The sequence below is a fragment of the Ceratotherium simum genome, chromosome 35 (genome assembly GCF_057802395.1).
Source record: "Ceratotherium simum simum isolate JZ-2026a chromosome 35, ASM5780239v1, whole genome shotgun sequence".
NCBI classification, from domain to species: Eukaryota; Metazoa; Chordata; class Mammalia; order Perissodactyla; family Rhinocerotidae; genus Ceratotherium; species Ceratotherium simum.
In genome coordinates this window covers 23,824,329-23,851,557 of record NC_141934.1, presented here as the reverse complement: position 1 = coordinate 23,851,557, position 27,229 = coordinate 23,824,329, and the positions used below count along the sequence as shown (strand labels likewise).

General features: G+C 40.0%; 1 protein-coding gene across 1 annotated transcript in view; it reads left to right on the top strand.

The window, feature by feature from the left end:
• ANAPC5 (anaphase promoting complex subunit 5) overlaps positions 1–27,016 on the top strand; it is a 37,871-nt gene extending 10,855 nt beyond the window's left edge. Inside the window, exons 5-17 of the mRNA XM_004430003.3 lie at positions 737–803; positions 2,890–2,991; positions 4,205–4,395; positions 8,346–8,427; positions 9,316–9,405; positions 10,851–11,032; positions 12,355–12,490; positions 16,090–16,164; positions 19,399–19,520; positions 19,976–20,083; positions 20,167–20,314; positions 25,995–26,157; positions 26,576–27,016. Of these exons, the coding sequence (XP_004430060.1) occupies positions 737–803; positions 2,890–2,991; positions 4,205–4,395; positions 8,346–8,427; positions 9,316–9,405; positions 10,851–11,032; positions 12,355–12,490; positions 16,090–16,164; positions 19,399–19,520; positions 19,976–20,083; positions 20,167–20,314; positions 25,995–26,157; positions 26,576–26,787 (1,678 nt within the window). The 3' untranslated portion in view covers positions 26,788–27,016. The remainder of the gene's footprint in view (positions 1–736; positions 804–2,889; positions 2,992–4,204; positions 4,396–8,345; positions 8,428–9,315; positions 9,406–10,850; positions 11,033–12,354; positions 12,491–16,089; positions 16,165–19,398; positions 19,521–19,975; positions 20,084–20,166; positions 20,315–25,994; positions 26,158–26,575) is intronic.
• The last annotated feature ends 213 nt before the right edge of the window (positions 27,017–27,229 follow it).

Here is a 27,229-nt window from a genome sequence, read left to right as displayed (position 1 = left end):
ATTATTCATGCTTTGCTCCCAAAATAAGAATGTTTTATATTGTGCATGTATAGATTTCTGAAGTCTCAATTTATATCAGTACATTTCTTTTTTATTGATTCTGTGTAATCTAAACTTCTAGGCAAGTGATAATTTCTTAGGTAAAGCCTCTTTTTCCTGCTCTTGAATACAGTACCATCTTGTATCTGTAGCAAGGAGTTAGAAACTCTTCATTCATTCATTTCCCAAACTCTGAGTGCCCATTGTGTACCTGGGCATGGACTGGGTATTCATGTACAAATACAAGTAAGAACAGCCAAATGTGGCAATGCCTAGGTGCTGTGATAAGTATCTCTGGGAGACAGTGGGAGCTCATATGAGAGATATCAGGAGAGATTCTTGGAGGATATGACACTTGAGGTAGTCTTGTATGGTGGATGGTGTACAACAGTCCAACAGTGGGTGGGACGATGGGCTCTGCAGGCAGAGGAAGCGGCGAGGGCATCTTGGCGTGATAAGAGACCTGTAAGGAATTCATCAGGACTGGGGTGTAGGTGAGAAAGAGACGGCAAAGGAGAGAGGTGGGAAGTAGGACCACCATGAAGCACCACACCTGTCCTGCTAAGCAGTGTGGACTCTATTCTAGGAGGTGATGGGATACCACTGAAGGGTGTTATGAAGAATCTATTGGACTTTGTAAGCATTACCATTTTAACTAGTGTGTAATGCTTTATTATTTTTATTTTATTTTTTCCAGAGAGGAGGAGGTATCTTGCAGTGGGCCCCTGTCCCAAAAACAAGCAGAATTTTTTCTTTCTCAACAGGTAAGTTCTGTAATTTATCATGAACTTTTTAAAATCCTTTTTTTAATTTTCTATAATGATATAATGAATTAAAATAGAATTAGAACTTATTACTGATAGCGAAAAATTTGTCTAGGTAAAATGGAAGGGTCTAAAACTCAGTTAAGTACTAATATTAATTTGGAACTGGTTTTCTACATGTTTTGTGTGACGTTACCTGTCATGACGTATGCCTGTTACGTTAGCAGGCTTGTTGGTGAATCTGCATCATCCCTTGCTCTTGATCCCCTTTTCTTCACTAACAGTGCAGTTGTAGCTATGTGTTCCTTCCTGTTTTGTGTATGATGGTATTTCCCTATTAGAGTTATGATGGAGGTCCATTTAGTGATGGTGTGGGACTGACACAGCCCCAAAACGTGATTTAGAAGACTGACTTCCCTTCCCCCAACATTTTATTGTACACATTTTCAAACAGAAAGAAAAGTTGAAAAGCATTGCACAGTGAATACCCATATACCCATCACCTAGATCCTGTAATTAATATTTTGCTCTGTTTTTGTCCTATATCTGCCCATCCAGCCACCATTTCATCTTATTTTTTGATGCATTTCAAGTTGCAGACATCAGTGCACTTTACCCCATACATTTCCTGCTGGTGCTTTTGAGCCATACTTTTTCATTTTGTTGGTAAAATAAGCCGGACATTTTTCTTCCATGTTTTCAGCATAGAATTTTGATTTTTGCTCTACTTTTCTGGTTATCCCTAATTTTGTTATTAATTTTCTTTCACAGAAAGTTGTATTGTTTAGATCTAGATAAAAGTGATAGACTCACCCCTGCAGGTGAATTTCAAACGGATTAGAAAGACCCGTCTAGACAATTGGTTAACTATGGAGGAGAAAATATAGCGGGATCCTCACCTCATCCTCCCACCTCTGTGCATTACAGATGGATTAAAGGGTTAAATGTAAATATTGAAAGCTGTAATTAGACTAGAAGGAACTACGTATTAACTTTTAACAGATCTCTATGTGAGGAAAGACTTTCTAAACATAAAAGCTGTGAAAGAAAACATGTAGGAGAAGATCATTTGATTTTTCAGCATAAAAATTTTAAATGTCTGCATGTCAGAACCTGATTTAATGAAATTAAAAGGCAAACAACAAAAGAGGAAAAAGTATTTGTAATACATATGACAAATGGTTAATAGTTTTGCTGTAAAAATCATTTTCAAAGACTGATGATGAGACAAAGTTTGTAATATATTAAATCAAAAGAGTAGGAAGTAAAATTATATATCATACTCTAGTTTTATTAAAAATATGGTATAATATATGTATACACATATATACATACATTTATACACACACATATGAAAAAGGCTGGAATAAGATACACTGATGTATTAATAGTGTTATTTCTGGGTGGAGGGTTTACAGATGATTTTTGTTTTCTTCTGTATACTTTTCCGTATTTTTGGAATCTTCTGTAATGATATAATGAATTAAAATAGAATTAGAGCTTACTACTTTAAAGAAAAATTTGTCTAGGTAAAATTGAAGTAAAGGGCCTAAAACCCAGTTGAGTACTAATATTAATTTGGAACTAGTTTTCTACATATTTTATATAGCCGTTGCTGGCATCATCCATAGGAAACAAATAACCAGGAGTGGGCAAGTGTGTGCCATGGGGCCCTTCGCAGTGCTAGAGACACACACTGCCTGCCTTGAAGGCACTTACAGTCTGGGGGTGGGGTCAGGCTGGCACTTTTAATATAGTTTGATAAGTACTCCAGGAAGGGTTAGTCCAGGGGGCCTATGGGAGCAGGTAGGGGTTTATATAGGACCTTACCCAGTCTACAAGGTGGTGGAAGCAGGTGGCTGAAGTCTTTATTGGGGCCTGAAGGGTGAGCAGGAGTTTGCATGGGGGAAGTGTGTGGATGGGGAATGGTGGTTGGGAGGCTTGTGTTTCGGGAAGAGGGAACAGTGTTCTGTGTGGTCAAGAGGAGAGAGTAGCTGTGGAAAAGAAAATAATCAGATGCTGCTATTGAGAATTCGTTTCCATATGTTTATTGGCTTTCTACTGAGTTGTCATTTTTAAATTTCAGGCTTCTTTGTTAAAGAATGATGAGACTAAAGCCCTCACTCCAGCTTCTTTGCAGAAAGAATTAAACAACTTGTTGAAATTTAATCCTGATTTTGCTGAAGCGGTGAGTCTTTCCCAGAATTTATTGCTGAGTTGGAAAGCAACGACAAGGCTACTCTTCTTTTTTTTTTGTGAGGAAGATCAGTCCTGAGCTAACATCCATGCCAGTCCTCCTCTTTTTTGCTGAGGAAGACTGGCCCTGGGCTAACATCCGTGCCTGTCTTCCTCCACTTTATATGGGACGCCGCCACATCGTGGCCTGACAAGCCAGGATCCGAAGCCGGGTCACCAGCAGCGGAGCACGCGCACTTAACCACTACGCCACGGGGCCGGCCCTGTTACTCTTCTTCTTAAGTAGCCATGCAAATGAGGAGTGGTCCATTGGCCCGGGTTCTTGGGAAGAAATCATGTTGTTGGCAAGTCAACAGCTCAGCCTAGGTTGCAAAGCTTTCCCTCCTACCCTCTCATCCCTGGGCAAGTAGAGATTTTTTCAATCTGTTAATGTTCTCTTTCATTCATCATCTCTCTGGTGTTGTGAACTATGGACAGGAGATGATAGACTTTTTTTTTAAGTTTTGGGGCTAAAAATTCTTTTCTCCTCTTCTGTCAGTCTTTATTTTTTTAAGTTCAAATAATTCCATTCCTTATTGGATTTTTACCCTGAAAACTTTCTTAATAGTACCTGGATTTGACATCTGACTTTATTCACCGTAGAAATATATCTGTTTTGCTCCTTAGTAACTGGGATCTGCCTGTTGGAGCTAAGTTTAATTCAGTGAATCAAACAAAATGAAAAGAGTGTCAAAATACAAGATAATTAATTTAGTAAACTGGTAAAAGCCTCACTGTGTTTTAACTTGGACATTTAGAAAAATTAATTTTATAATTTGTATATGAATTCAGGTTTTAAAATCTTTATTTCTGAATTCACAATGTTCCTTAATAGCTGAGCTAGCTGAGTTCCCCCCTCCACCCTCACATGTAACCCATGGGTCCTAACATAACCAGTGGCATAGGGGATGTATATTTAGGATAAAACGCTGACACAAATACTAATGGAACTCCTGTTTTTCATTTGAGGTCTCCCTGGGGGAGAACAAACCAATGTATCCTGAACCTGTTTTATTCTGCCTGTGGGGAAAAGATTAAGCTCAACTATGACCATCCTGCTAGAAGGGTGGGGGATACACAGAGGTTTGCAGCCAGTGGAACTCTGCATTAGTCTTACACAAGAGGAAGCAGAATATTTGAAATATGTTGCTTGTTTCTTGTTTTAGCACTATCTCAGCTACTTAAACAACCTCCGGGTCCAAGATGTTTTCAGTTCAACACACAGCCTCCTTCATTATTTTGACCGCCTGATTCTTACTGGAGCCGAGAGCAAAAGTAACGGGGAAGAGGGCTATGGCCGGAGCTTGAGATACGCTGCTCTGAACCTGGCCGCCCTGCACTGCCGCTTCGGTCACTAGTAAGTTTATAGATTTCTGTCCATACAGAAATTGAAGAAATTCACTCTCAAATGAGAATTGAGATGTATTTTTTTTAAAATGCTGTATTAAAAAAAAGAAGAAGAAGAAAAGAAAGAAAGAGATTGTTCAAGCTGGGCTTGTCAATAACTTCCAAAGAGGGAAGCTTTTTGCACTGGACAAGTTAAGCTACCTGAACAGTCTGCCCCCTGCTGTCACTATTTAGCATTACTATCTTAGTTCGTGGCCTCTTTCTTTCCTTACTTCTAAGAACAACAGCCATTGAATTAAAAGGAAATTAGGTCATTAGGCCAGAGATTCCCAAAAGGATTTTTCTGAGGTAATAATGGAGATGTAAAAGCTATTTTCAGTATTTTGAAAAGTCAAAAGGAAGTTGTGTGTTTACTGGGTGAAAGACCAAACGGCTTACTAAAAGTCACGTGTTTGCATTTTTGGACGGAATTCAGGCAGCTCAGTGAGGTGACACTGGCTTATGCTGTTGTTAAGATATGCCTATGATTTTTGTATGATAAAATAGGAAAATTGATCAATTTAGAGTAAGTGGATAAAATAGAATTAAGTGGATAAAAACTTTCAAAATATGGAGGCTATTTTGAAATCAATGCAGTAATGTGAATAATGGTGAAAAGGTAGGAAATTACTATTTGAAAGTCTCCCTCCCCCTCCCCCAGTGGCTTTTTCCCATTTGAGAACAATGTGGTTGTGACAGGCATCTTTGAATAGAGACTCTAGAGGGTATTAATGGAAGCATAGTGTCCAAAGTTCAAGAACTGAGACTTCTGCCCCTTGCTGTCACGTTTTGAAAGGGACATAGACAAGCCGGAGCTTGTGCGGGAGACCGTCTTATTGAAGGCATGTCGTGTAGATAATGTGGGAAGGATGTGAGCACGTCTAGCCTGGAGGATAAATGATTTAGCAAAGCCATGTGTTTGGCATCTTCATGAAATAAAAGGTCATGTGAAAAGGGCTTAGAGTGATTGAGGATGTCACTACTAGAGAAGATGGAGAGCTGGTAAGTGCAGGTTAAAGGGCAAAACGTTTTTGCTCTTTATGACGAAGTTTCCTGTATAGAACCCTCTGAGAAAGGTGTCGGCGGAGTGCTCAAGCCTACAGCAGGGGTGTCATTAAGGGAATTCAAGCATCAGATTGACGGTTGTACCGAAAAATGTTTAAGGCTGCTTCAAACTTTATGATTTTGTGAGATTCCATGTTATCTTTTAATAGTCAACTTTTTGTCAGTCCAGCTTTTTTTTGTGTGTGTGTGAAGAGGACTATCCCTGAGCTAACATCCAATGCCAATCCTCCTCTTTTTGCTGAGGAAGAGTGGCCCTGGGCTAACATCTGCGCCCATCTTCCTCCACTTTATATGGGACGCCACTACAGCGCACTGAACTTAACCACTATGCCACTGGGCCAGCCACAGAAACCAGATATTTTTACCTATTTCATATTTCTTCTAAATCTCTTTTAATGCTAAGATGCACCAGAACATAAGCTACTTGAGGGTGGGAAAAATATTTTCACACACAGGCCCTCAATAAATATCAGTTGGTTTGACTTTATTAAAAATCTGAAGACCAAATAAATAATGTTATGTTTAGAAAAAAGGCTTTTGGGAGAACTGTATGGATAGTATGCTAAAAAAGACTAAAGAGAGATTACTTTTCTGAGGTAGGAAGAAAAGGTAGATTACCAACACAGAAACTTCAAGAAAGTCAGGCAAATCCTTGAAGGACCTGATGGTTTTCCATTGCTGCTAACTGGAAAAGCCTCTGACAAAAATTTTCAGTAAACGATCAAGAGGCAAAATGATTGTAATACCTGAAACGCACTGGCTGTTCTACTGTTTTCAAAATGCCAGAGCAGAAAGGTCTGTACCCTCTAAACAATGGCTTCCTACAATCATCCAGGGTAAAAGCCAAAGACCTTACCTGAGCCTACAGCCACCCTTATGAGCTCATTCTCCTCTATTCCCCCCTTACTTACAGCACTCTAATCACACTACTCGCTCCTCTTCAAACATGGCAAGTAAGCCCCTACCTCAGGGCCTTTGCACTTGCTGTTCTAGCTGATTAGAACACTTTCCTTCAGACACATGCACAGATTACTCCCTCATTTCCTTTAAATCTATATTCAAATATTAAGTTAGCAGAGGTTAGGGAGGGCTGAACTTCCCCCTTAATATTTAAATGGAGATTTACAAATTGAGGAGTGAGTGATCTGTGCATGTATCCGGAGGAAGAGTGTTACTTATGAAAACAATAGCACTCCCCATCATCACTCTCTAACCCCTCATCCTGATCTAGCACAACCTGATATATTATTATGTTTAGTGTTGTTTATTGTTTATCTCCCCCACTGTAAGCTCCATGAGAACAGGGTTTTTTTCCTCTTTTTTCACCACTATATCCCCAGAACCCCAGTGCCTAGGACACAGTAGATGCTCCGTAAACAACCATAAAGATTTTCAAGAAGTCTCCACAATCTTGGTAGCTAAGTGACAAAGATTTATACAGGCCCATAGCTTCAGAACTAAAAACAAAAAAGCCTGGACCTGCGTGAGTCAGGGATTAATTAGTAATTAATTCCACACAGTTAGCTGCCCATCCATTGATAATGTTGCAAATATAAAGAAATTCTGTACATCAACAGATTATTTGTATCTAGAAGGCTATATACAAATTTCCAAACCCTAGGGCAAGCTGTTTGTAACACAGAAATAAGTTACTGGTAAATATTACAAATGGCATTGCTACTTATTATGAGTCCATAAAAAATGAAAGGCCGTTCTCAAAGAGCTTATTAAAGCTGGGCTTGGGGGCTGGCCCGGTGGTGCAGCAGTTAAGTGCGCGGGCTCCACTTCAGCAGCCCGGGTTTGCAGGTTCAGATCCTGGGTGCGGACCTACACCACTCATCAAACCATGCTGTGGTGGTGACCCACATACAAAATAGAGGAAGATGGGCACAAATGTTAGCTCAGGGCCAATCTTCCTCACCGAAAAAAAAAAATCTGGTTTCTTTATTCAAACAAGTAATTATCGAGGAACAATTCAGCTCTCCCCAGTTAAAATTAATTGTGTGAGGCTGTTGCTCATATTGAAAGAAAATTTCGTATGTAAGTTTTTCCCTAAGTAAGTGATACCCATAGAATTTCTGATTCTATTTTGAGTTCCTCAGTGACCCAGCATTTATAGGACTACTATTCTGTGACTTGCCACTGGGAAACCCAAAGTTTTGGGCATCGCCCATGACCTCTACAGGTTTATAAACCAGTTGGAGAAATAAAATTAACACAGATTAAATAAGTAGAAGGTGATGCACAGTAGTATGTAATTAAGCACTGTAAGGTGGGGTACAGATAAAATTTCTGTGTGTGTTTTCAGAAGTGAGGGCTCAGTGGGGCCAAGAATAGTTGGCTGAATTTCCATGAAAGTTAAGAGGCTGGGAGAGATGTTCCAGATGGAAGGGGACTGCAAGAGTGGAAAAAAAATCTCAGAAATGGGAATCCTCAAAATACGTCATAAAACTAGTTTTGAAAAAATTATAAAAGCATCAAATGCCATAGTTAAAAAAATTCAAATAATGCAGAAGGGAATGCAATGAGAAGTAAAACATTGTGTCCTCCCCTTACCCCTCCCCTCAGTGGTAGACAACTAAAATAAAAATCTTAGGAGCTGAGATCAAGGAAGGCCACTCCTACGTGCCCCTTGTAGTAGAAATCCACCTGAGAAGGGACATGTTCTATATCTCCACTGTTAATGTTTCTTGCTGCTGGGGGACAGGAGTGCCTCTGAGGGAATAAACCCGTAGTTACAACTTCCAACCCAGAGGCCTGCACTCTGATGAGTTACTGTACCAATGACTTCCTGTTACCGTTGCTTGTGCATGTTTGTGGTTGTTAATGAGAGGTTAATGTTGAGTCTGTCATTAGTCAACAGGCAGAGCTCGCCCTGCAGGAGGCGATTAGGATTGCCCAGGAGTCCAACGATCACGTGTGTCTCCAGCATTGCTTGGTGAGGCCACCCTCCTGTCTTGGAATTCTGCCCATGGGTTGAATTGGCCTTCAGAAGGCCCCATTTGAATCGAGTTGTTTTGCAGTTGGAAGGTTCTTAGCAGTGACAGCAAACTAGTTAGATGGTCATGGGAATTCAGGAAAGGCAACCCATATTTATTTATCTTTCTTAATTCTTGATATCTGTTTTGCTTTGGGGGCATTTCTTGTCTATAAATTTTTTTGTGTGTGTGAGGAAGATCAGCCCTGAGCTAACATCCATGCCAGTCCTCCTCTTTTTGCTGAGAAAGACTGGCCCTGAGCTAACATCCGTGCCAGTCTTCCTCCACTTTATGTGGGACAGCATGGTCTGACAAGCACTGTGTCAGTGCGTGCCCGGTATCCGAACCCAGGCCGCCAGCAGCAGAGCGTGCACACTTAACCACTATGACACAGGGCTGGCCCCTTGTCTATAAATTTTAAAGCAACTTGCCATGCAAAACTACCACATTAAACCTTAGCATAACAGAAGAGGTATGCAACACCTAGTAACTGGATGAGACCTTGTTCTGTAGAAGCACAGTCATCAAGCACAAGTAGAACACAGAATTCAACAATCACCTGAGAATCTCGCTTTCTCAATTACAAGCCATGTGGGGGCTTCATGCTTTTTTTTGGAACACTTGCCACTCACTGCTGTCAGAGGCGAAGAAGATCAATGGCTTGTTTATTTCAGTCTGATAGTTTTAATGTGTTTGATGGGTTTCATTTAGGTTCATAATTTGTGAAAGCATGTTTTAGAGGATTTATTTTGTCTTTTGTTAATTCTTTCCTACAAAAACGATGATATTTCAATAGAACACTAGCCATTATCATTGTTATGATATATTTTGATGATTTCTCTTGCCAGAGCTGGCTTTATGTGCTGGGGCAGAAGAGATCCGATAGCTATGTTCTGCTAGAGCATTCTGTGAAGAAAGCAGTACATTTTGGGTTACCGGTAAGGCTCATCTTTCTGTGAGATTGTTTAAATAAATGGTGTGGTTTTTATTCTTGGTGGTTTCATATGACCTTAATTATTAATCAAACCACTGAATTCATTTGATAGATTTCTCCCTATTCCCTTTATCCTAATAACACCTGTGAAAGTTCCATTTATCAATTTAATGAGATCTTTGTTTAGTTTATAGATCAACATTAACTTCCACATATTCACTTAGAAAAATTTTAAGAAAGGCTTATTTTTAAACTAGGGATTGGCAAACTCTGCAGCCCATGGGCCAAATCTGGCTCACTGCCTGCTTATGTGTGGCCCTCAAGCTAAGAATGAGTTTTACATTTTTAAAGAGTCGGGGGGAAAAAAACAACAAAGAGGAATATGCAACAGAGACCATGTGTGACCTGCAAAACCTGAATTATTTACTATCTGGCCCTTTATAGAACAAGTTTGCTGATCCTTATTTTAAACAGTAAACAAAGCCAGGAACCAGTAAACCTGACAGGCACGTTTGTCCTTTCTCATTTTGAGTGATAGAAAAGGACCTGAATTATAATCATCAATGACGAATACTGAGGGGCATTGAAAGGGCATAGTCTCCACACATGAAGCAGTAATGACTGTTAGAATCTAGATTACTGTTGCTCAAAGAACCTTATTCTGTCTCAAAAACATATGCTGAAAATTGAACCATAGGCAGTGGAACTACTTAAGCATTCTGTCTCAGAAAGTTTGCAACAAAGTCCAGTAAAATTGATAGTAATGTGTGTAATAATTTAATGTATATGCTTTTTAAATCTATAAATTGTCCATTTGACTCATTTCTGGGAAAGGAAACTTACATGTACAGAATTGATCAAAATAACACAAGTAAATCGCTCCTTAAAATAAATGATGGACTTCTTAAATACAATTTTTGTTATGGATTTAACCTGACTTTTTTTAGTTGACCTTTCATCCTTGAAAATGATACCAGAAGTTAGTGAAAAGGTGATTATGCTCATAATAGGCATCCTTTTTAAATCTCCTGCTACATAGTGTACCCAGCATGGTTTGACATATAGTCTTTCATTTTAATCCTTACAGTAATTCTTTATGATAGGTTTGATGCCCATTTTCCAGAAGAGGAAGCTGAGGCTTGGCTAAGAAGCTAAGGGACTGGCCCCAGGTCACACAGTAACGGCAGAGGCAGTGTTTAAGTCCAGGTCCACTTAACGTCAAAGCCCTGATTCTTCCCGGTATACCATCAGCCTCTCTGCCACTCCCGGTTTTTCAGGAACACATCTCATATAGGTCAGGGTCAGGGTAGGGCTGTTGGTCCTTTCCTTTTAGATAGTGCTGTCACTGTTCATGTGCTAGAATGTGAAATATGCCAAATTTCTGAAGAGCAAAACGAATTCTGTCATGTAATCTCTATCTTGAGTCATGGGTATTGTCTGTCCCCTTAGTACCTCGCCTCCCTGGGAATACAATCCCTGGTTCAGCAGAGGGCTTTTGCTGGGAAGACGGCAAACAAACTGATGGATGCCCTAAAGGACTCCGACCTCCTACACTGGAAACACAGCCTATCAGAGCTCATCGATATCAGCATCGCACAGAAAACAGCCATCTGGAGGCTCTACGGCCGCAGGTGGGTCTTCAAGCAGACTGTTAAGGCCATGAAGGCATGAATCCTTGCGGGAGATGAGCAGAAGCTGCTAAACTGGTTCTGTGAAGGCCAAACGGACAGGTCTTTCCCTCTTTGATGGAAGTTGTTTGTGCAGGGGATTAAAGACTATAGTTTAAAATCATTTTGTACTTTGCACAGACTTTGTGAAGTTTCTTCCTATGGCCATTCTTATGTACTCTTCCCAACTGCGCTGGGGGGGCTGGTGGGTGATCTCCATCCTAGGAAGCGTAAACCAAGGTGCACACATCTGATCTGCCCAGGATCACAAATGAGTTAACAGGGACAGAGCCAGGGCTCAAACCCAGGTCCTCTGACTCCACGCTCTGTGCCCCAGTGCTCTGAGACAGGAATCTCTCTTCCCGTTCGTGGGAGGCATGGGCTGTGGTCACTCAAGTTGAGCATCCCCTGAACCCCAAAGCTATTACATAAAGAAAGTTGCTTCCCTGTTAACCAAGTTGTGTTCTGTGGAATATCTCCAGCCTCATGTTTGATTTCCATTAAACCTCCTTTAGCTTAGAAGTAAACTTCTGAACCAAATTCTTTTTTTTTGGTGAGGAAGACTGGCCCTGAGCTAACATCTGTGCCAGTCTTCCTCTGTTTTGTATGTGGGATGCTGCCATGCCTGGCTTGGTGAGTGGTATTTAGGTCTGCGCCCGGGATCCAAACCCACGAACCCTGGGCCACCGAAGCAGAGCGCACGAACTTAACTACTATGCTACTGGGCCGGCCCTTGAGCTAGATTTTTAATCCTTGAGCCCTGTCACTACCTGACCTCTCACCTAGATAATCTGCTATTTCTAGGAATTCAAGAATGAAAGGAAGTGCCTGTTTTACCAGACCTGTTTTTGTACTTGAGATAATTTTTTGGCATGATTTGGTCTGAAACAGCTGCAGACCCTGGCTGCTGCTTACATTGCAAGAGCAGCTGGTGCCAGGATGGCATCAGGTCTGAATTTACCCGTGAAAACTAGTTTACCCATGAAACTGATTTACCCGTGACCACAGGGAGAATTAGAGGCAGTGGGGGGTCTGGAGCTTGGAGCTCCCCGTTGTGCTGTAGCCGCTACGTGTTTCCTTTGGAGCTCCACGTCCAGGATGCGTTTCCACCCTCCTTGTCCTGAGGATGGGGGAGCTGGCACTGGGAGGCAGCTACTCCCACAAAGCCAGAGCCTGCAGAGGGGCTTAACTTCCTTCCATTTCCACTCAAGATAACTGTAGGGTGTGGCTGAGGGCAGCCTGGGTCTGTGGACTGAAGGGAATTCCTGTTCCGTCTCCTCACCCAGCACCATGGCACTGCAGCAAGCCCAGATGTTGCTGAGCATGAACAGCCTGGAGTCGGTGAATGCAGGTGTGCAGCAGAACAACACCGAGTCGTTTGCTGTGGCGCTCTGCCACCTCGCAGAGCTGCACGCGGAGCAGGTAGGCAAGTGGCCGGGCCAGGTACTTCTGGAGCAGTGGAGGCTCTGCCATTTCTTCCCTCTAGAGCTTGAGAAAAGCACTGGAGGCGTCTGGGACAGGTCTGGTTGGATGCAGGTGGCTGAAAATGTGAAGTCCCACCAGTGGAAATGGAATGGGTGTGGAGTCTGCAGAGTTTCTTGAACTTGGGGTCCCTTTTGGCATCAGTGAAGGGAATAAGAGGTCAGCTATTTCCATGTAACACATGGAATAAAAAAGAATCTTTGAAATTTAAGGTAGTAGAGCTATGTATGTTTATAGGAGAGGGGAGAGCATAATAAAAGCACAGCTGAAATGATAACAGCTAATGCTCATTGTACATTTGTTCTGGGCCAGGCCCTGTGCTCAGTGTTTTACATGTATTATCTTACTGAATCCTCACCATAGCCCCATGAGGTCACCTTTATCATTATCCCTGTTTTACAGAACAAGAAACCAAGATCCAGGTAGCTAAGTCCTATACCCACAACCAGTAAATGCCAGTCAGGTTTCCAACCCGGGTCTGGTTGACTCCAGAGAAGGACAGTGGGAATGGGACATAACCTTGATTTATAGCCCAAGTAATTTTACATGAGTTTCTTTAGAGGGGGTTGATGAAAGGGTCTTTCTCCTTCTTTGCTCAGAATTATCTTCTTTCATGGGAAAGAGGTCAGGGAAACCTCTGACCTAAAGCCTTGTATCTCACTACTGCTTGGCTATAAGTACATTTCCTTGATCATATTATTTTTTTCCACCTCTTTGTGGTATAATAATGATCGTTAGGTTGCATCATAACATGAAACATTCCGTAATCTGCAGCCTAAAGGTCTTTGGGTGGTTTCCGCCCCTTTCAGAAGTCTATAAATACTTTCCTCTACTAGATGTATTTAGCACTTGACGATGCATTAGGTAGCTGTGTAAACCGGGAGGGCAGTTGGGCTCTGGCTGCTGGGTTCTGCGTGCGCCTTCATCAGCTGCCTTCTTCCTGCACCTGGAAGCATGGCCGAGCTTTCTGACATCAGAACAGCAGGCCAGCTACACCCGCTGTCTGCTTTCCTCCAGGAGTGTTGCGTGTTCATCACTGTCTTGTTTTCTTCCGCTCGTAATGGCGCTGGAACATCTTTAACGTTGCTGCTTTCCCTCTCCTGGTGCCGTGGTTAAGTGGAGCATTTGGTAACGAATGAGTCAGTGGACATTCAGTTGGGTGTTTGGTGTGAGCCTCCTGTGACTTTTTTTTCCCAACAACTTTGAGATATAGTTCGCACGCCATACAATTCACCCATTTAAAGTGTCCCTGTGTGACTTTCTGAAGTAGGATTCTCCTGACTGACGCCAGCCTTAAACAGTGGAGTAACTTCCCTTCAGTTCTCTTTGAGTTATGTACGGTAGAGATGATTTTTCTTTCTACTGGAATGGAAGACTGCTTTATAGAAATCTTGTCTTGCCTCCGTGCTTTAGCCTTGAAACTTTGTCCAAGATCAGTTTTTAGAGTTCTGTGATTTTTCCTGGAGTAACACGCTGAAAGTTAACCATGCTCTTTGGATCTGTATGAATATTTCCATCTTCATCCACCTTTCATCTCTAGGCTCATTTAAAAAACCTGCTGACCCTGTCATTGCCTGGCCCCAATGGCCAGGATGTGTCAGGAAGCCTTTTTTTTTTTTCCCCCAAAGCCCCAGTAGATAGTTGTACATCATAGTTGCACATCCTTCTAGTTGCTGTACGTGGGACGCAGCCTCAGCATGGCCGGAGAAACGGTGCGTCGGTGCGCGCCTGGGATCCCAACCCGGGCCGCCAGCAGCGGAGCGCGCGCACTCAACCGTAAAGCCACGGGGCCGGCCCAGGAAGCCTTTTAACTGCACAGCTACAAGACAGTCAGTGGCTTCTTTGTTTCAGTTCAATCCCTTCCCCCTTTCCTCAACTTGCCTTAGAAAGACCTAGTTTCTAGTGTTAGAACATCAACCATGTAGATAGATATACCCACTGGGCTGATGACAGTCACATTTTTAATTACACAGGTTAGGCTCACACCTGTGAAATTAGCTTGGCCAGCTGTGGAGAAAGCAGTTTGATCATGAGTTTCCATTTGCTCTTTTATTTCCTTTGTATGTGTTTCAGATTGTGTTCTGAAATTGACGTGCAAATAAACTGGATGCTGCGCTTTGGTATGGCAGTGATTGGGGCTTGGGTAAACCTGTAAAGAAGTTAGGGGCTCTGAACTGCTGTTTCTGAGCTTCCCCCTGCAACCAGAGGAAATGCTAAGATAGCCAGCCCCCTTTGCTCTTTCTGCATAATTCTGGTTTGTCGTGTATCATTCCTTTCCCAGGCTCAGGACTGTCAGGTCACAGTGGGAATGTTTTTGGGGAATACTGCAGCATGTGCCCTCTTCTCTCTACTTGGCCTGAATGTTTTACAATAACGCATCTAGATCCGTGTGCTCATCTCCCTATGGCAGTCATGAAAATAATTGGCAAGAATTGGCCGGTTAAAATCATAAGAACAAAAAGATTAAAGATCTTTTATTGTAATTCCATGTCATTTCCACTTACGTTAAATAAAACTTCACTTGCAGTCTGAGCTTCTATATAGACAGAACGTATATTACCTAGTTAAAGTAGTGGGACAAATTGAAAAGCTTTTGGAGTCAATAAGATAAAGATAAACATTCCAACAATATAAGAGTATAAGAAAGACATGAACATTTAGTCACAGAAAAAAACGTAAATGGCCAAAAAAAAAGAAAAAATTTCAATCTAATCATTAAAGAAGTTCAAATCCATGTAATGAAATACCAGATTCACCCATCAAATAGGCAAAGATGCTTAAATATTGGGGGAGGAAAAAGGCATAGAGTGCTGGTGTGAAAGTACTTGGTGCATTTCTGGAGTAATATATATCAAAGGGCTTAAAGGTGCCTACCATTTGGCCTGGCAATTCTACTTATAATGTTTTATCCTAAGGAAATAATTGGACAAGTATGCAAAGATGTATGCACCAAGATATTCATTGTAGCATTTTTTTAAATGGAAAAAATAGAAAACAACCAAAATACCTCAAACTAGGAGATTATTTTGATGTACCATAATTTATTTACTTAATAAAATATTATAATGATATAGATTTGTATTTAATTCACAAAAAATATTTATTGAGAGCCTACCATGTAGTAAACAGTGTTATAGTCAATTTAGAAAAATAGTATGTATACCTATTTGCAGAATATTTATATATTATGTTTTGTATTTATGTGTGTAAAAGAAATCTAGAAGCATATGTGCCAAAACATTACTGTAATTATCTTTGGTTGGTTATAAAGTAATTTGTTTTTTTCTTGGTTATATGTATTTTGTAAGTTTTTTTCTAGAGTGAACATGTATTATATGTGTGATTAACCAGATTTTTAAAAATAGGGAAATAAAATATATTAAAACCTAAAAAAATGGCCCTTTGATAGTTGACAGTCTTTGCCTAGTGTCTTCTGGGTTCTGCACCAAGGACAGGTGAATCATATCACATCTGGTGAGTGGTGGAGCAGGTGTGGTTTCAACACAGGTGTGCTAATCAAATTGTGTCTTTCTGTTTAGGGCTGTTTTGCTGCAGCTTCAGAAGTGTTAAAGCACTTGAAGGAACGCTTCCCACCTAATAGTCAGCATGCCCAGGTAACCTGCCTTTTGCATGGCGTTGGATTTATTTCTGAAAAGAAATAAATGTTTTTACTGTGTTGTTGTCAAAATGGAATATTTTAGAGTCTCCCCTCAGTTTCTGGTGTCTTGATTCCTTTCTATGACATCTGTGCATTGAGGTCAACATAGGTACATATGAGACTCTGAAAACTCTGTTTAAGAAGGCTGAGGGGCTGGCCCCATGGCGTAGCGGTTAAGTGCACGTGCTCTGCTGCTGGTGGCCCGGGTTCGGATCCCGGGTGTGCACTGACGCACCGCTTGTCAGGCCATGCTGTGGCAGCGTCCCATATAAAGTGGAGGAAAATGGGCACAGATGTTAGCCCAGGGCCAGTCTTCCTCAGCAAAAAGAGGAGGATTGGCATGAATGTTAGCTCAGGGCTGATCTTCTTCACCAAAAAAAAAAGAAGGCTGAGAAATAGACTCTAAGATTTAAAGTAGGGTCCGGGCATACCCTGGAGAGATGGTAGGTTTGGTTTGAGACCACTGCAATAAAGCAAATATTGAAATAAAGCAAGTCACACGAATTTTTTGGTTTCCCAGCACATATAAAAGTTATGTTTACACTATACTGTAGTCTATTAATGAGCATTAGCATTATGTCTAAAAAAACAATGTACATACCTTAATTAAAAAATACTTGATTGCTAAAAAATGCTAATGATCATCCAAGCCTTCAGTGAGTTGTAATCTTTTTGCTGGTGGAGGGTCTTATAAAATATGCAATATCTGCAAAGCACAATAAAACAAGGTATGCCTGTACTTTTTTTCTTCCTGTCTTCCTGGTTTTAAGTTAGTGTTCCTTATATCTCTAACTATATGGGAATAAGAAAAGAAATCATCGGGCCGGCCCCGTGGCTTAGTGGTTAAGTGCGCGCGCTCCGCTGCTGGCGGCCTGGGTTCGGATCCCGGGCGCACACTGACGCACTACTTCTCCGGCCATGCTGAGGCCACGTCCCACATACAGCAACTAGAAGGATGTGCAACTATGACGTACAACAATCTACTGGGGCTTTGGAGGGAAAAAAATAAATAAATAAAATCTCTAAAAAAAAAAAAAAAGTATTAAAAAAAAAAAAAAAGAAATCATCAATGTTCTTGGATAGATCAAGAGTTAGGTCTCAGTTTTGTTGTTTTGTCTCTTACTTGGCAACCCGAGTCTTTTCATTCTCAGAATTGAGTACCCTTTTGGGACGATGTTGTACCCAGAGGGAATAAACTTTATAAAACAGTCCTAGGCCCTCTGTTCCTTACTGTACCCATTTCCATCCCTGGTGTGGCCAAGGAAACTTTTATAAGACCCTTTCTCTTCCTTCCCTTACCAAGTTTAGTCTTCAGTGGATTAGGGATTTTGAAATTGTAAGAGATCAGGGCCTGGGAGTCCTGAGGCTGCCATTCACCTGTTGACTCCGCCTCATTAGATATGGTGTGCGTGCCCATCTGCATGGGAGCTGTGCTGGGATCTCATTGCTGCCCTTCAGCAGGCTGTGGTCTGAACTCCAAGAACCCAGATGGCAAGGAGGTTAGCAAACAAAACAGCAGATGGAAGATAGCACCCAAGGATGCTGTGGGGAAGAAAGAATTAGGTGTTGTTCTCTGGTAGTGCTAATGCGATGAAACAGTTTTGGTTACAGTTCTAGCCATTTTTTTCTTTTGAGTAAGATTGGCTCTGAGCTAACATCTGTTACCAACCTTCCTCTTTTTTTTTTTCTTTCTCCATAAAGCCCCAGTACATAGTTGTATATCCTAGCTGTAGGTCCTTCCAGTTCCTCTATGTGGGATGCCGCCTCAGCATGGCTTGATGCGTGGTGAATAGGTCCATGCCCAGGATTTGAAGCGGCGAACCCTGGGCTGCCGAAGTGGAACGGGCAGACTTAACCGCTACTCCACCAGGCCGGCCCCTTTAGTCATTTTTTTATTTTCTATTTATTATTATTATTTTTGTGTGTGTGAGGGAGATTGGCCCTGAGCTAACATCTGCCAATCCTCCTCTTTTTGCTGAGAAAGACTGGCCCTGGGCTAACATCCATGCCCATCTTCCTCCACTTTATATGGGACGCCACCACAGCATGGCTTGACAAGCAGTGCGTCGGTGCGCGCCGGGATCCGAACCAGCGAACCCCCGGCTGCCGCAGCGGAGCGTGCGCGCTTAACTGCTTGCACCACCAGGCCGGTCTCTAGTCGTTTTTTTAAAAGGTGCACAGTAAAAAAAAAAAAAAAGAAAGAAAGGAAAAGACAATTTAATTCACAGTTCACAGAAAAAACGCATGTGGCCCATAAATATATGACAGGATGGTCAACCTGACTAGCAATCAGGGAATTGAAAATGAAAACAATAGTGAGATATTTCATACCCATCAGATTGGGCAAAAGTAAAATATCTGACAATACCAATTGTTGGTGAGGATGTGGAGCAAAGAGTAATCCGTTACTGGTGGGGCATGTAAATTGGTATAACCTCTTTGAAGAACAAACCGGCACCATATTAAAGTGAAGGTGCGTATGTCCTATAGCCCAGCATTTCCACTGCTTGTTGTATACCTAAGATAAACTCATGCACAAGGAGAGATATACAAGAATGGTTGTTCTAGCATTGTTCAGAAGAGTGAAAAATCAGTACTACCTAAATAGCCATCAACACCAGAATAAATAAGTTGTCGCATATTTATATAACTGAAAACTATTCATCGTGAAAAGGAATGAACTAGAACTACTTGCATTAACATCTGTAAATCTGAGAAAAATAACATTGAGCTTAAAAGCAAGTTGTCAAAGGATGTGTACAGTGTGACACTATTTATTTATACAAAGTTTAAAAACATACAAGATCATACTATATATTGTTTAAGGATAAGTATACGTGTTATAAAAGTTAAAAACGTGAATGGGAATGATAAACACCAAGTCAAATGCTTACTTTGGAAAAAGAGAGGGAAATGGATTTGCAAAAGACTTCAGTAGCCTGTAGCAGTATCTGAAGCAAATAAAGCAAAATGTGATATGACAAAGTTAATAATTTGCACACGTGTTTTTTTATTCTCAGTGCTTTTTCACATACTTGAAATATTTTTTTTAATGTTTTAATATAAAAAAAAAAAGTTTGTGAATTGTTCTAAGGATATTGGCTGAGCAAGCCCAAATACTTTTATGTCCCTGTTGAATAATGAGAAGAACATTTGCTGTTTTGTCCCTAATTTTTTTTTTTCTTATTAGTTATGGATGCTATGTGATCAAAAAATACAGTTTGACAGAGCAATGAATGATGGCAAATATCATTTGGCTGATTCACTTGTTACAGGAATCACAGCTCTTAATAGCATAGAGGGTGTATATAGGTAAGAAACTTGGAGAACTTCAACCCCAGAACGAATTCATTCTCAAATGGCTTCATTCTTATTTATTTTGTGTGTGAATTAATTTATTAATTTTAGCTCAGGAAAAATATTTTTTTCTATTAATTATCTATTTATTATAGGAAATTAGAAAATACAGATAGGCAAAATGGAGAAAATAAGTATCACCCAGAGATAATCACCAGTATTCTGATGTCTGTAATTCCAGACTTTTTTCTTGTGTGTGTGTGTATGTGTGTTGGTGTATACACATATGTGCTTACATACACACACACACATCTTTCTTTTAACAAAAATTATATCAGGCACAGTTCCTCCTCTTGGGAGGTTTACAGTCTAATTGAGGAAATAGAGATTCTAACCCTGAAAGTGACTATACTTATAACCCTTGCAAAACATCAGCATAACCACTTGTGTTTCTTTTGTTTCTGTGTCAGAAAAGCAGTTGTGCTACAAGCTCAGAACCAAATGTCAGAGGCACACAAGCTTTTACAAAAATTGTTGATTCATTGTCAGAAAATCAGGAATACAGAAATGGTGATCAGGTAAGGGAGGTCTCTTGTATGTCTCACGTGGATGGTCCTTTGTGCTGGACCTTCTCATCCCATGTTTTCCTCTTCTGGGGCAGCGTCCTGCTGTCTGTGGCAGAGCTGTACTGGCGATCTTCCTCCCCTACCATCGCGCTGCCCGTGCTCCTGCAGGCTCTGGCCCTCTCCAAGGAGTACCGGTTACAGTACTTGGCCTCCGAAACAGTGCTGAACTTGGCTTTTGCCCAGGTAAGCTGATCTCTGTTTTTATAGCACATATTTGTGCTCCAGAACTGGCGAGTCTGTTCCTACTTTTTGGTTTTTGAAAAGGATAACTTGGTGACAAGCTGACACTTCCCAGTGGCATTGGCTTTACCAGGCTGTGTTTAGTTCAGGGGGACTGGCCTCTTCATTGATGACTTGCATCATATTAATGATTAGCTGGCCCAGAGTTATGCTTGATTTAACAAGGTGATGAATAAAGAAATGAGGGAGTCGTGTTTATTGAAAGGTTTTGGAAATTAAATTGTGTTTTATGTTGTTTTCTGTCTCCTCCTATAGCATGTAAAGGCATGAGAGAAGGGACTCTGTTTTTTCCCTGCTGTATCCTCTGGTGCCTAGTAGGACTTACACATAGTAGGCTTTTAATAAATATTAATTGAATGAATGAATTTTGAACTCACTGGAGGAATTTACTAACTAAAGCAAAGGTTCCCCAAACTGCTTTAGAATTGTTGAGAAGATTTAAAAAATATCTCTATATCTGGCCTTGCCTTGAACCTATCAGTCAGAATCTCTAGAGAAGGAGCCTAGGAATCTGTTTTCCTTACCAGCTTCCTCAGTTTTCTTTTTCCTCTTTTTTTCTTAATTAAGATAAAATTCATGTAACATAAAATTCACCATTTTAGCCATTTTAAAGCATACAATTCAAGGGTTTTACAATATTTACAGTGCGTTTGCAGCCATCACCACTGTTTAACTCCAGAATATTTTCATCACACCTAAAAGAAACCCCATACGCTTTAAGCAGTCACTCCCCATCTCCCCCTCCCTCCAGCCCCTGGCAACCACTAATCTGCTTTCTGTCTCTATGGATTTGCCTCTTCTGGACATTTCATATAAATGGAGTCATACAATATCTGGCCTCTTGTCTGGCTTCTTCACTTAGTGTAATGTTTTCAGGGTTCATTCGTGTTGTAGTAGGTGTCATTACTTCATTCCTTTTCATAGCTGAATAATATTTCATTGGATGGATATACTACATTTCGTTTATCCATTCATCAGTTAATGGACAATTGAGTTGTTTTCATCTTTTGGCTATTATGAATAGATGCTCTTATTATTATTCATGTACAAGTTTTTATGTGGATATATATTTTCATTTCTCTTGGGTATACTTAGGAGTGGAATTCTTAACGTATGATAATTCTGTGTTTAACTTTTTGAGGAACTGCCAAACTGTTTTCTACATTGTAGAAGGTCTTATATTCCCACCAGAAATGTATGAAGGTTCCAATTTCTTTACATCCTTGCCAACACTTGTTATTTTTCTTTTTTTTTTAATTATACCCATCCTATTATACCATACTACTTCACATCCTAGTGTGAAGTAGTATCTCATTGTGGTTTTGATTTGCATTTCTCTAATGACTAATGATGTTGAACATCTTTTCGTGTGCTTATTGGCCATTTGTATATGTTAGAGAAATGTCTCTTTAAGTCCTTTGCCCATTTTTCAGTTGAGTTGTTTGTCTTTTTGATGTTCAGCTGTAAGAATTCTTTATATATTCTGGATACTAAACCCTTATCAGATATATGATTTGCAGATATTTTATCCCATTCTGGGAGTTGTCTTTTCACTTTCTTGATAATTTCCTTTGATGCACAAAAATTTTTAATTTTGATGAAATCCAGTTTATCCATGTTTCTGCTGCTTGTGCATTTGGTAGCCTATTTAAGAAACTGTTGCCTAATCCAAGGTCATGAAGATTTACACCTACGTTTCATTCTAAGGATTTTATAGTTTTAACCCTTACATTTAGGTCTTTGACCCATTTTGAGTTAATTTTTGTATATGGTGTGAGATAGGAGCTCAACTTCATTCTTTTACATATGCATATCCAGTTGTCCTGCACCATTTGTTGAAAAGACTATTCTTTTCTCATTGAATGGTCTTGGCACCCTTGTCGAAAATCAATTGATCATTGATGAATGGGTTTATTTCTGGACTCTCAATTCTATTCCATTGATCTATATGTCTATCCCTATGCCAGTACCACACAGTTTTGATTACTGTTGCTATATAGTAAGTAATCAGGAAGTAAGAGTCCTCCAATTTTGTTCTTCTTCTTCAAGATAGTTTTGGGTATGGGTGTTCTCTTGCAAATCCATATGAATTTTAGAATCAGCTTGTCCTGGGGCCGGCCCGTGGCACAATGGTTAAGTGCGTGCGCTCCGATGCTGGCCCGGGTTCAGATCCCGGCCGCGCACCGATGTACTACTTGTCAGGCCATGCTGCGGCGGCGTCCCACATAAAGTAGAGGAAGATAGGCATGGATGTTAGCCCAGGGCCAGTCTTCCTCACCAAAAAAAAAAAAAAAAAAGAATCAGCTTGTCCATTTCTGCAGAAATGGTTGTTGCATTTTGATAGGGATTGCTTTGAACCTGTAGATCAATTTGGAGAGTATTACCATCTTAACAATATTATTAAGTCTTTCAATCCATTAACACAGGATGTCTTTTGTTTAGGTCGTCTTTAATTTCTTTACACAATGTTTTATAGTTTTCAGTGTATAATTCTTAGAATTTTTTAAACTTATTCCTAAGTATTTTCTCCTTTTTGATGGTATTGTTAGTGGAATTTTTAAAATTAATTTCATTTTTGGATTGTGCATTGCTATTGTATATTGATCTTATATCCTGCAACTTTGCTGAACTTGTTTATTACCTTTTATAGTTTTGGGGGAATTCTTCCGTTTTCTATATATAAGATCATGTCGTCTGCAAATAGAGGTAGTTTTACTTCTTCCATTCCAATTTGAATGCCTTTTACTTCTTTTTCTTGCCTGATTGCCCTGAGTAGAACTTCCCGTCCCATGTTGAATAGAAGTGGCAAAAGTGTACATCCTTGTTTTGCTCTTGATCTTAGGGGGAAAGTTTTCAGTCTTTCATCATTAAATATGATGTTAGTTGTGAGTTTTTCATAGATGCCCCATTATTGGTTCAAGGAAGTTTCCTTCAATTCCTAGTTTGTTGAGTGTTTTTATCATGAAAGGATGTTGGATTTTTGTCAAATGCTTTTTCTGTGTTAATTAGATGATTGTGTCTGGTTTTTCCTTCATTCTATTAATGTAGTGTATTGCATTGATTGATTTTTTATATTGAACTACTGTTGTATTCCTGGGATAAGTCTCACTTGGTCATGGTGTATGATCCTTTTAATTTGCTGCTAGATTTGGTTTGCCAGTGTTTGTTGAAGATTTTTGCTTCTATATTCATAAGGGATAGTGGTCTGAAACAAAATAGCTTTATTTTGTTTTGGTATTAGGGTAATAGCCTCAAAAATAGTGGCCTCTTCTATTTTTTGTAAGACTTTGAGAAGGATTGATGTTAATTCTTTAAATGTTTAGTAGAATTCACCTGTAAAGCCATCTGGTCTTGGGCTTTTCTTTGTTGGAAGTTTTTTGGTTACTGATTTAGCCTCTTTACTTGGTATAGGTCTGTTTAGATTTTCTGTTTCTTCTTGAGTCAGTTTTGGTAGTTTGTGTCTTTCTAGAAATTGTTCCTTTCATCTAATATGTTGGCATACAATTGTTCATAGTATTCTCATATAATCCTTTTTATTTCTGTAAGGTTGTTAGTTAAGTCCCCACTTTCATTCCTGATTTTAGTCATTTGAGTCCTCTCTCTTTTTTTTCTTGGTCAGTCTAGCTAACAGTTTGTTAATTTTCTTGGTCTTTTCAAAGAATCAACGTTTAGTTTCATTGATCTATTCTCTATTTTGTTTATCTTCACTCTAATCTTTATTATTTCCTCACCTCTGTTAGCTTTGGGTTTTTCTTTTTCTAGTTTCTTAAGGTGGAAGTTTAGCTTATTGATTTGAGATCTTGTTTCTTTTATAATGTATGCCTTTACAGCTATAAATTTCCTTCGCTGCATCCCATAGGTTTTCACTGCATCTCATTGATTTTGGCATGTTGTATTTTTGTTTATCTCAAAGGATTTTTCTAATTTCCCTTCTGATTTCTTCTTTGACCCATTGGTTATTTAAGGGTGCCTTGTTTAATTTTCCTATATTTGTGAATTTCCTGGATTCCCTTCTGTTATTGATTTCTAATTTCATTCCATGTGGTCAGAGAAGATACTTTGTATGATTTCAGTCTTTTTAAATTTATTGAGTATTATTTTGTGGCCTAACATATGGTCTATCCTGGAAAATGTTCCATGTGGACTTGAGAAGAGTGTGTATTCTGCTGCTGTTGGGTAGAGTGTGCTATAGATGACTTAGTGTGCTTCTCTTTCCTTGCTGATCCTCTGTCTAGTTGTTCTATCTTTTTTTTTTTAATAATTTATCTCCTTTTCTTTTTCCTCCCCAAAGCTCCAGTGCATTGTTATGTATCCTAGTTGTAAGTCCTTCTAGTTGTTCTATGTGAGCTGCCACCACAGCATGGCAACTGACAGACAGGTGGTGTGGTTCTGCGACCGGGAAATGAACCCGGGCCACCGAAGTGGTGAGAACGCTGAACTTTAACCACTAGGCCATCAGGGCTGGCTCTGTTCTATCTTTTATTGAAAGTAGAGTATTGAACTCTCAAACTATTATCGTTGAACTGCCTGTTTCTCTCTTCAATTCTGTCTGTTTTTGCTTCATATATTTTGGGGTTATGTTGTTTGGTGTATATATGTTTATGATTGTATCTTCTTGATGAACTGACCCTTTTATCAGTATATAGTGTCCTTCTTTGTCTCTTGTGACAGCTTTTGACTTAAAGTCAATTTTGTCTGATACTAATGTAGTCACTCCAGCTCTCTTTTGGTTACTGTTTGCATGGAATATCTTTTTCTGTCTTTTTACTTTCAGCCTATTTGTGTCTTTTAATCTAAAGTGAGCCTCTTGTAGACAACATATAGTTGGATGATTTTTTTTTAATTTTTTATTTTTTTTGCTGAGGAAGATGGGCCCTGAGCTAATAACTGTGCCATCCTCCTCTATTTTGTATGTGGGATGCTGCCACAGCATGGGTGATGAGCTGTGTAGGTCTGCACCCAGATCTGAACCTGCGAACCCATAAACCTGGGCTGCCGAAGTGGAGTGTGTGGAACTTGAACCACTCAGCCACAGGGCTGGCCCCTTTTTTATTTTTTTAATCTATTCTGCCAATCTCTGCCTTTTAATTGAAGTTTAATCCATTTACATTTAATCTAATTATGGATAAGAAAAGACTTCTTCTATTTTGCTTCTTTTTCTATATGTCTTACTTTTTTCCATCATTCCTCAGTTCCTCCATTTCTGCTTTCTTTTGTGTTAAATAGATGTTTTCTAGTGTACCATTTTAATTCCCTTGTTGTTTCTTTTACTATATACTTTTGAGTTATTTTCTTAGTGGTTCCCCTTCTCCCAGTGATTCTTACACAGCTAGTTCAACTCTTTGGAATCCCAATCAAAAGGATTTTGATGCTGAATCTTTTGGTAAAGACAAAAACCTTTCCATAATGTGAATAACTACTCCCTACTGTATCTATTGTAGTCTGAAATCAGATTGTCACACATTATATTTTCTAGGAGTGTGGTGCACATTATAATGTAGTGCATGTCAGGGAGAAGATAAGCCAGACATGGCTATTCAGGAGGCAAGAGCCAGAAATGAAGGACTTCCTTTGGTGGGCAGTGGGTGTGGGTGTGTACAGTGCCATGATGTTTCTTTTTCAGCTCATCCTTGGAATCCCAGAACAGGCCTTAAGTCTTCTGCACATGGCCATTGAGCCCATCTTGGCTGATGGGGCTGTCCTGGACAAAGGCCGCGCCATGTTCTTGGTGGCCAAGTGCCAGGTGGCTTCAGCAGCTTCCTATGATCCACTGAAGAAAGCAGAAGGTACGAAGCTACACAAAGATTGTTAGGCAATACTATTGCAGAAAACTTCTAAAATTTCAGACCCAGAAGATTTAGAAAAGACTTTAAATTTGGACCAGCATTTAAGTTCTGAGTGTTCACAAATATATGTTAAAATTTCATACAGCATTTAAAGTGCTTTCACGTGCATGCGTGGCATGAAGGTCGAGGGCAAATGAGTAATTATTGTACCCATATAGAACCAGGTACCAGGCTGGAAATCAGGACTAAAGACCTTTTTTAAAACCTCACCCTAGTATATGTATATTTTTCTTCTCAAAGAGTAGAATATAAAAGTATCTGGTCCATGTTAAATTAATACAAGTAAATATTAAGTTTTGAAAACTATATGTGAAGTATTGAGTTAAACATGTGTGGTGTTTACCCCACTTTCCATCAGCTCTGGAGGCCGCCATTGAGAACCTCAATGAAGCCAAGAACTATTTTGCAAAGGTCGACTGCAAAGAGCAAATCAGAGATGTCGTTTACTTCCAGGCCAGACTCTACCACACCCTGGGGAAGACCCAGGAGAGGAATCGGTGTGCAATGCTCTTCCGGCAGCTGTACCAGGAACTGCCCTCTCACGGGGTGCCCTTGATAAACCATCTCTAAAGAGAACACCTCTGCTGGGCCACCGTGCAGGGTATAAGATTTTGGACTTGCTCACACCCCCTCCCTCCATGTAAATGATATACTTGATGTCTGTCCTGTCAATAAACTGCATTCTGATTAGTTTGTCTTATTTTGTTGCTAGAATATACATATTTGTTTTGTTCTCCCTTTTTTTTCCTTCTCATAGCGAAGGACACTGACTTGTTAATAAACAGTAATTAATAAGTTAGCGCAAGTGTTAAAGATTATTTTCTCTCTGGGCAAAACTGTCAGTATCTTATTAGAAATTGTGCACACTCTCCACATTACGTAAATTCGTTTAGCACCCATGCTCAGACAAGAGCTCTTTAGGGTGTTGGTAGATCTCTCTGGGGGTCAGCACAGGTTTTTCTGAGGCTTGAATTTTCCTTCTGAAGCTTCCCTGCTTTGTTGGACTGATCTG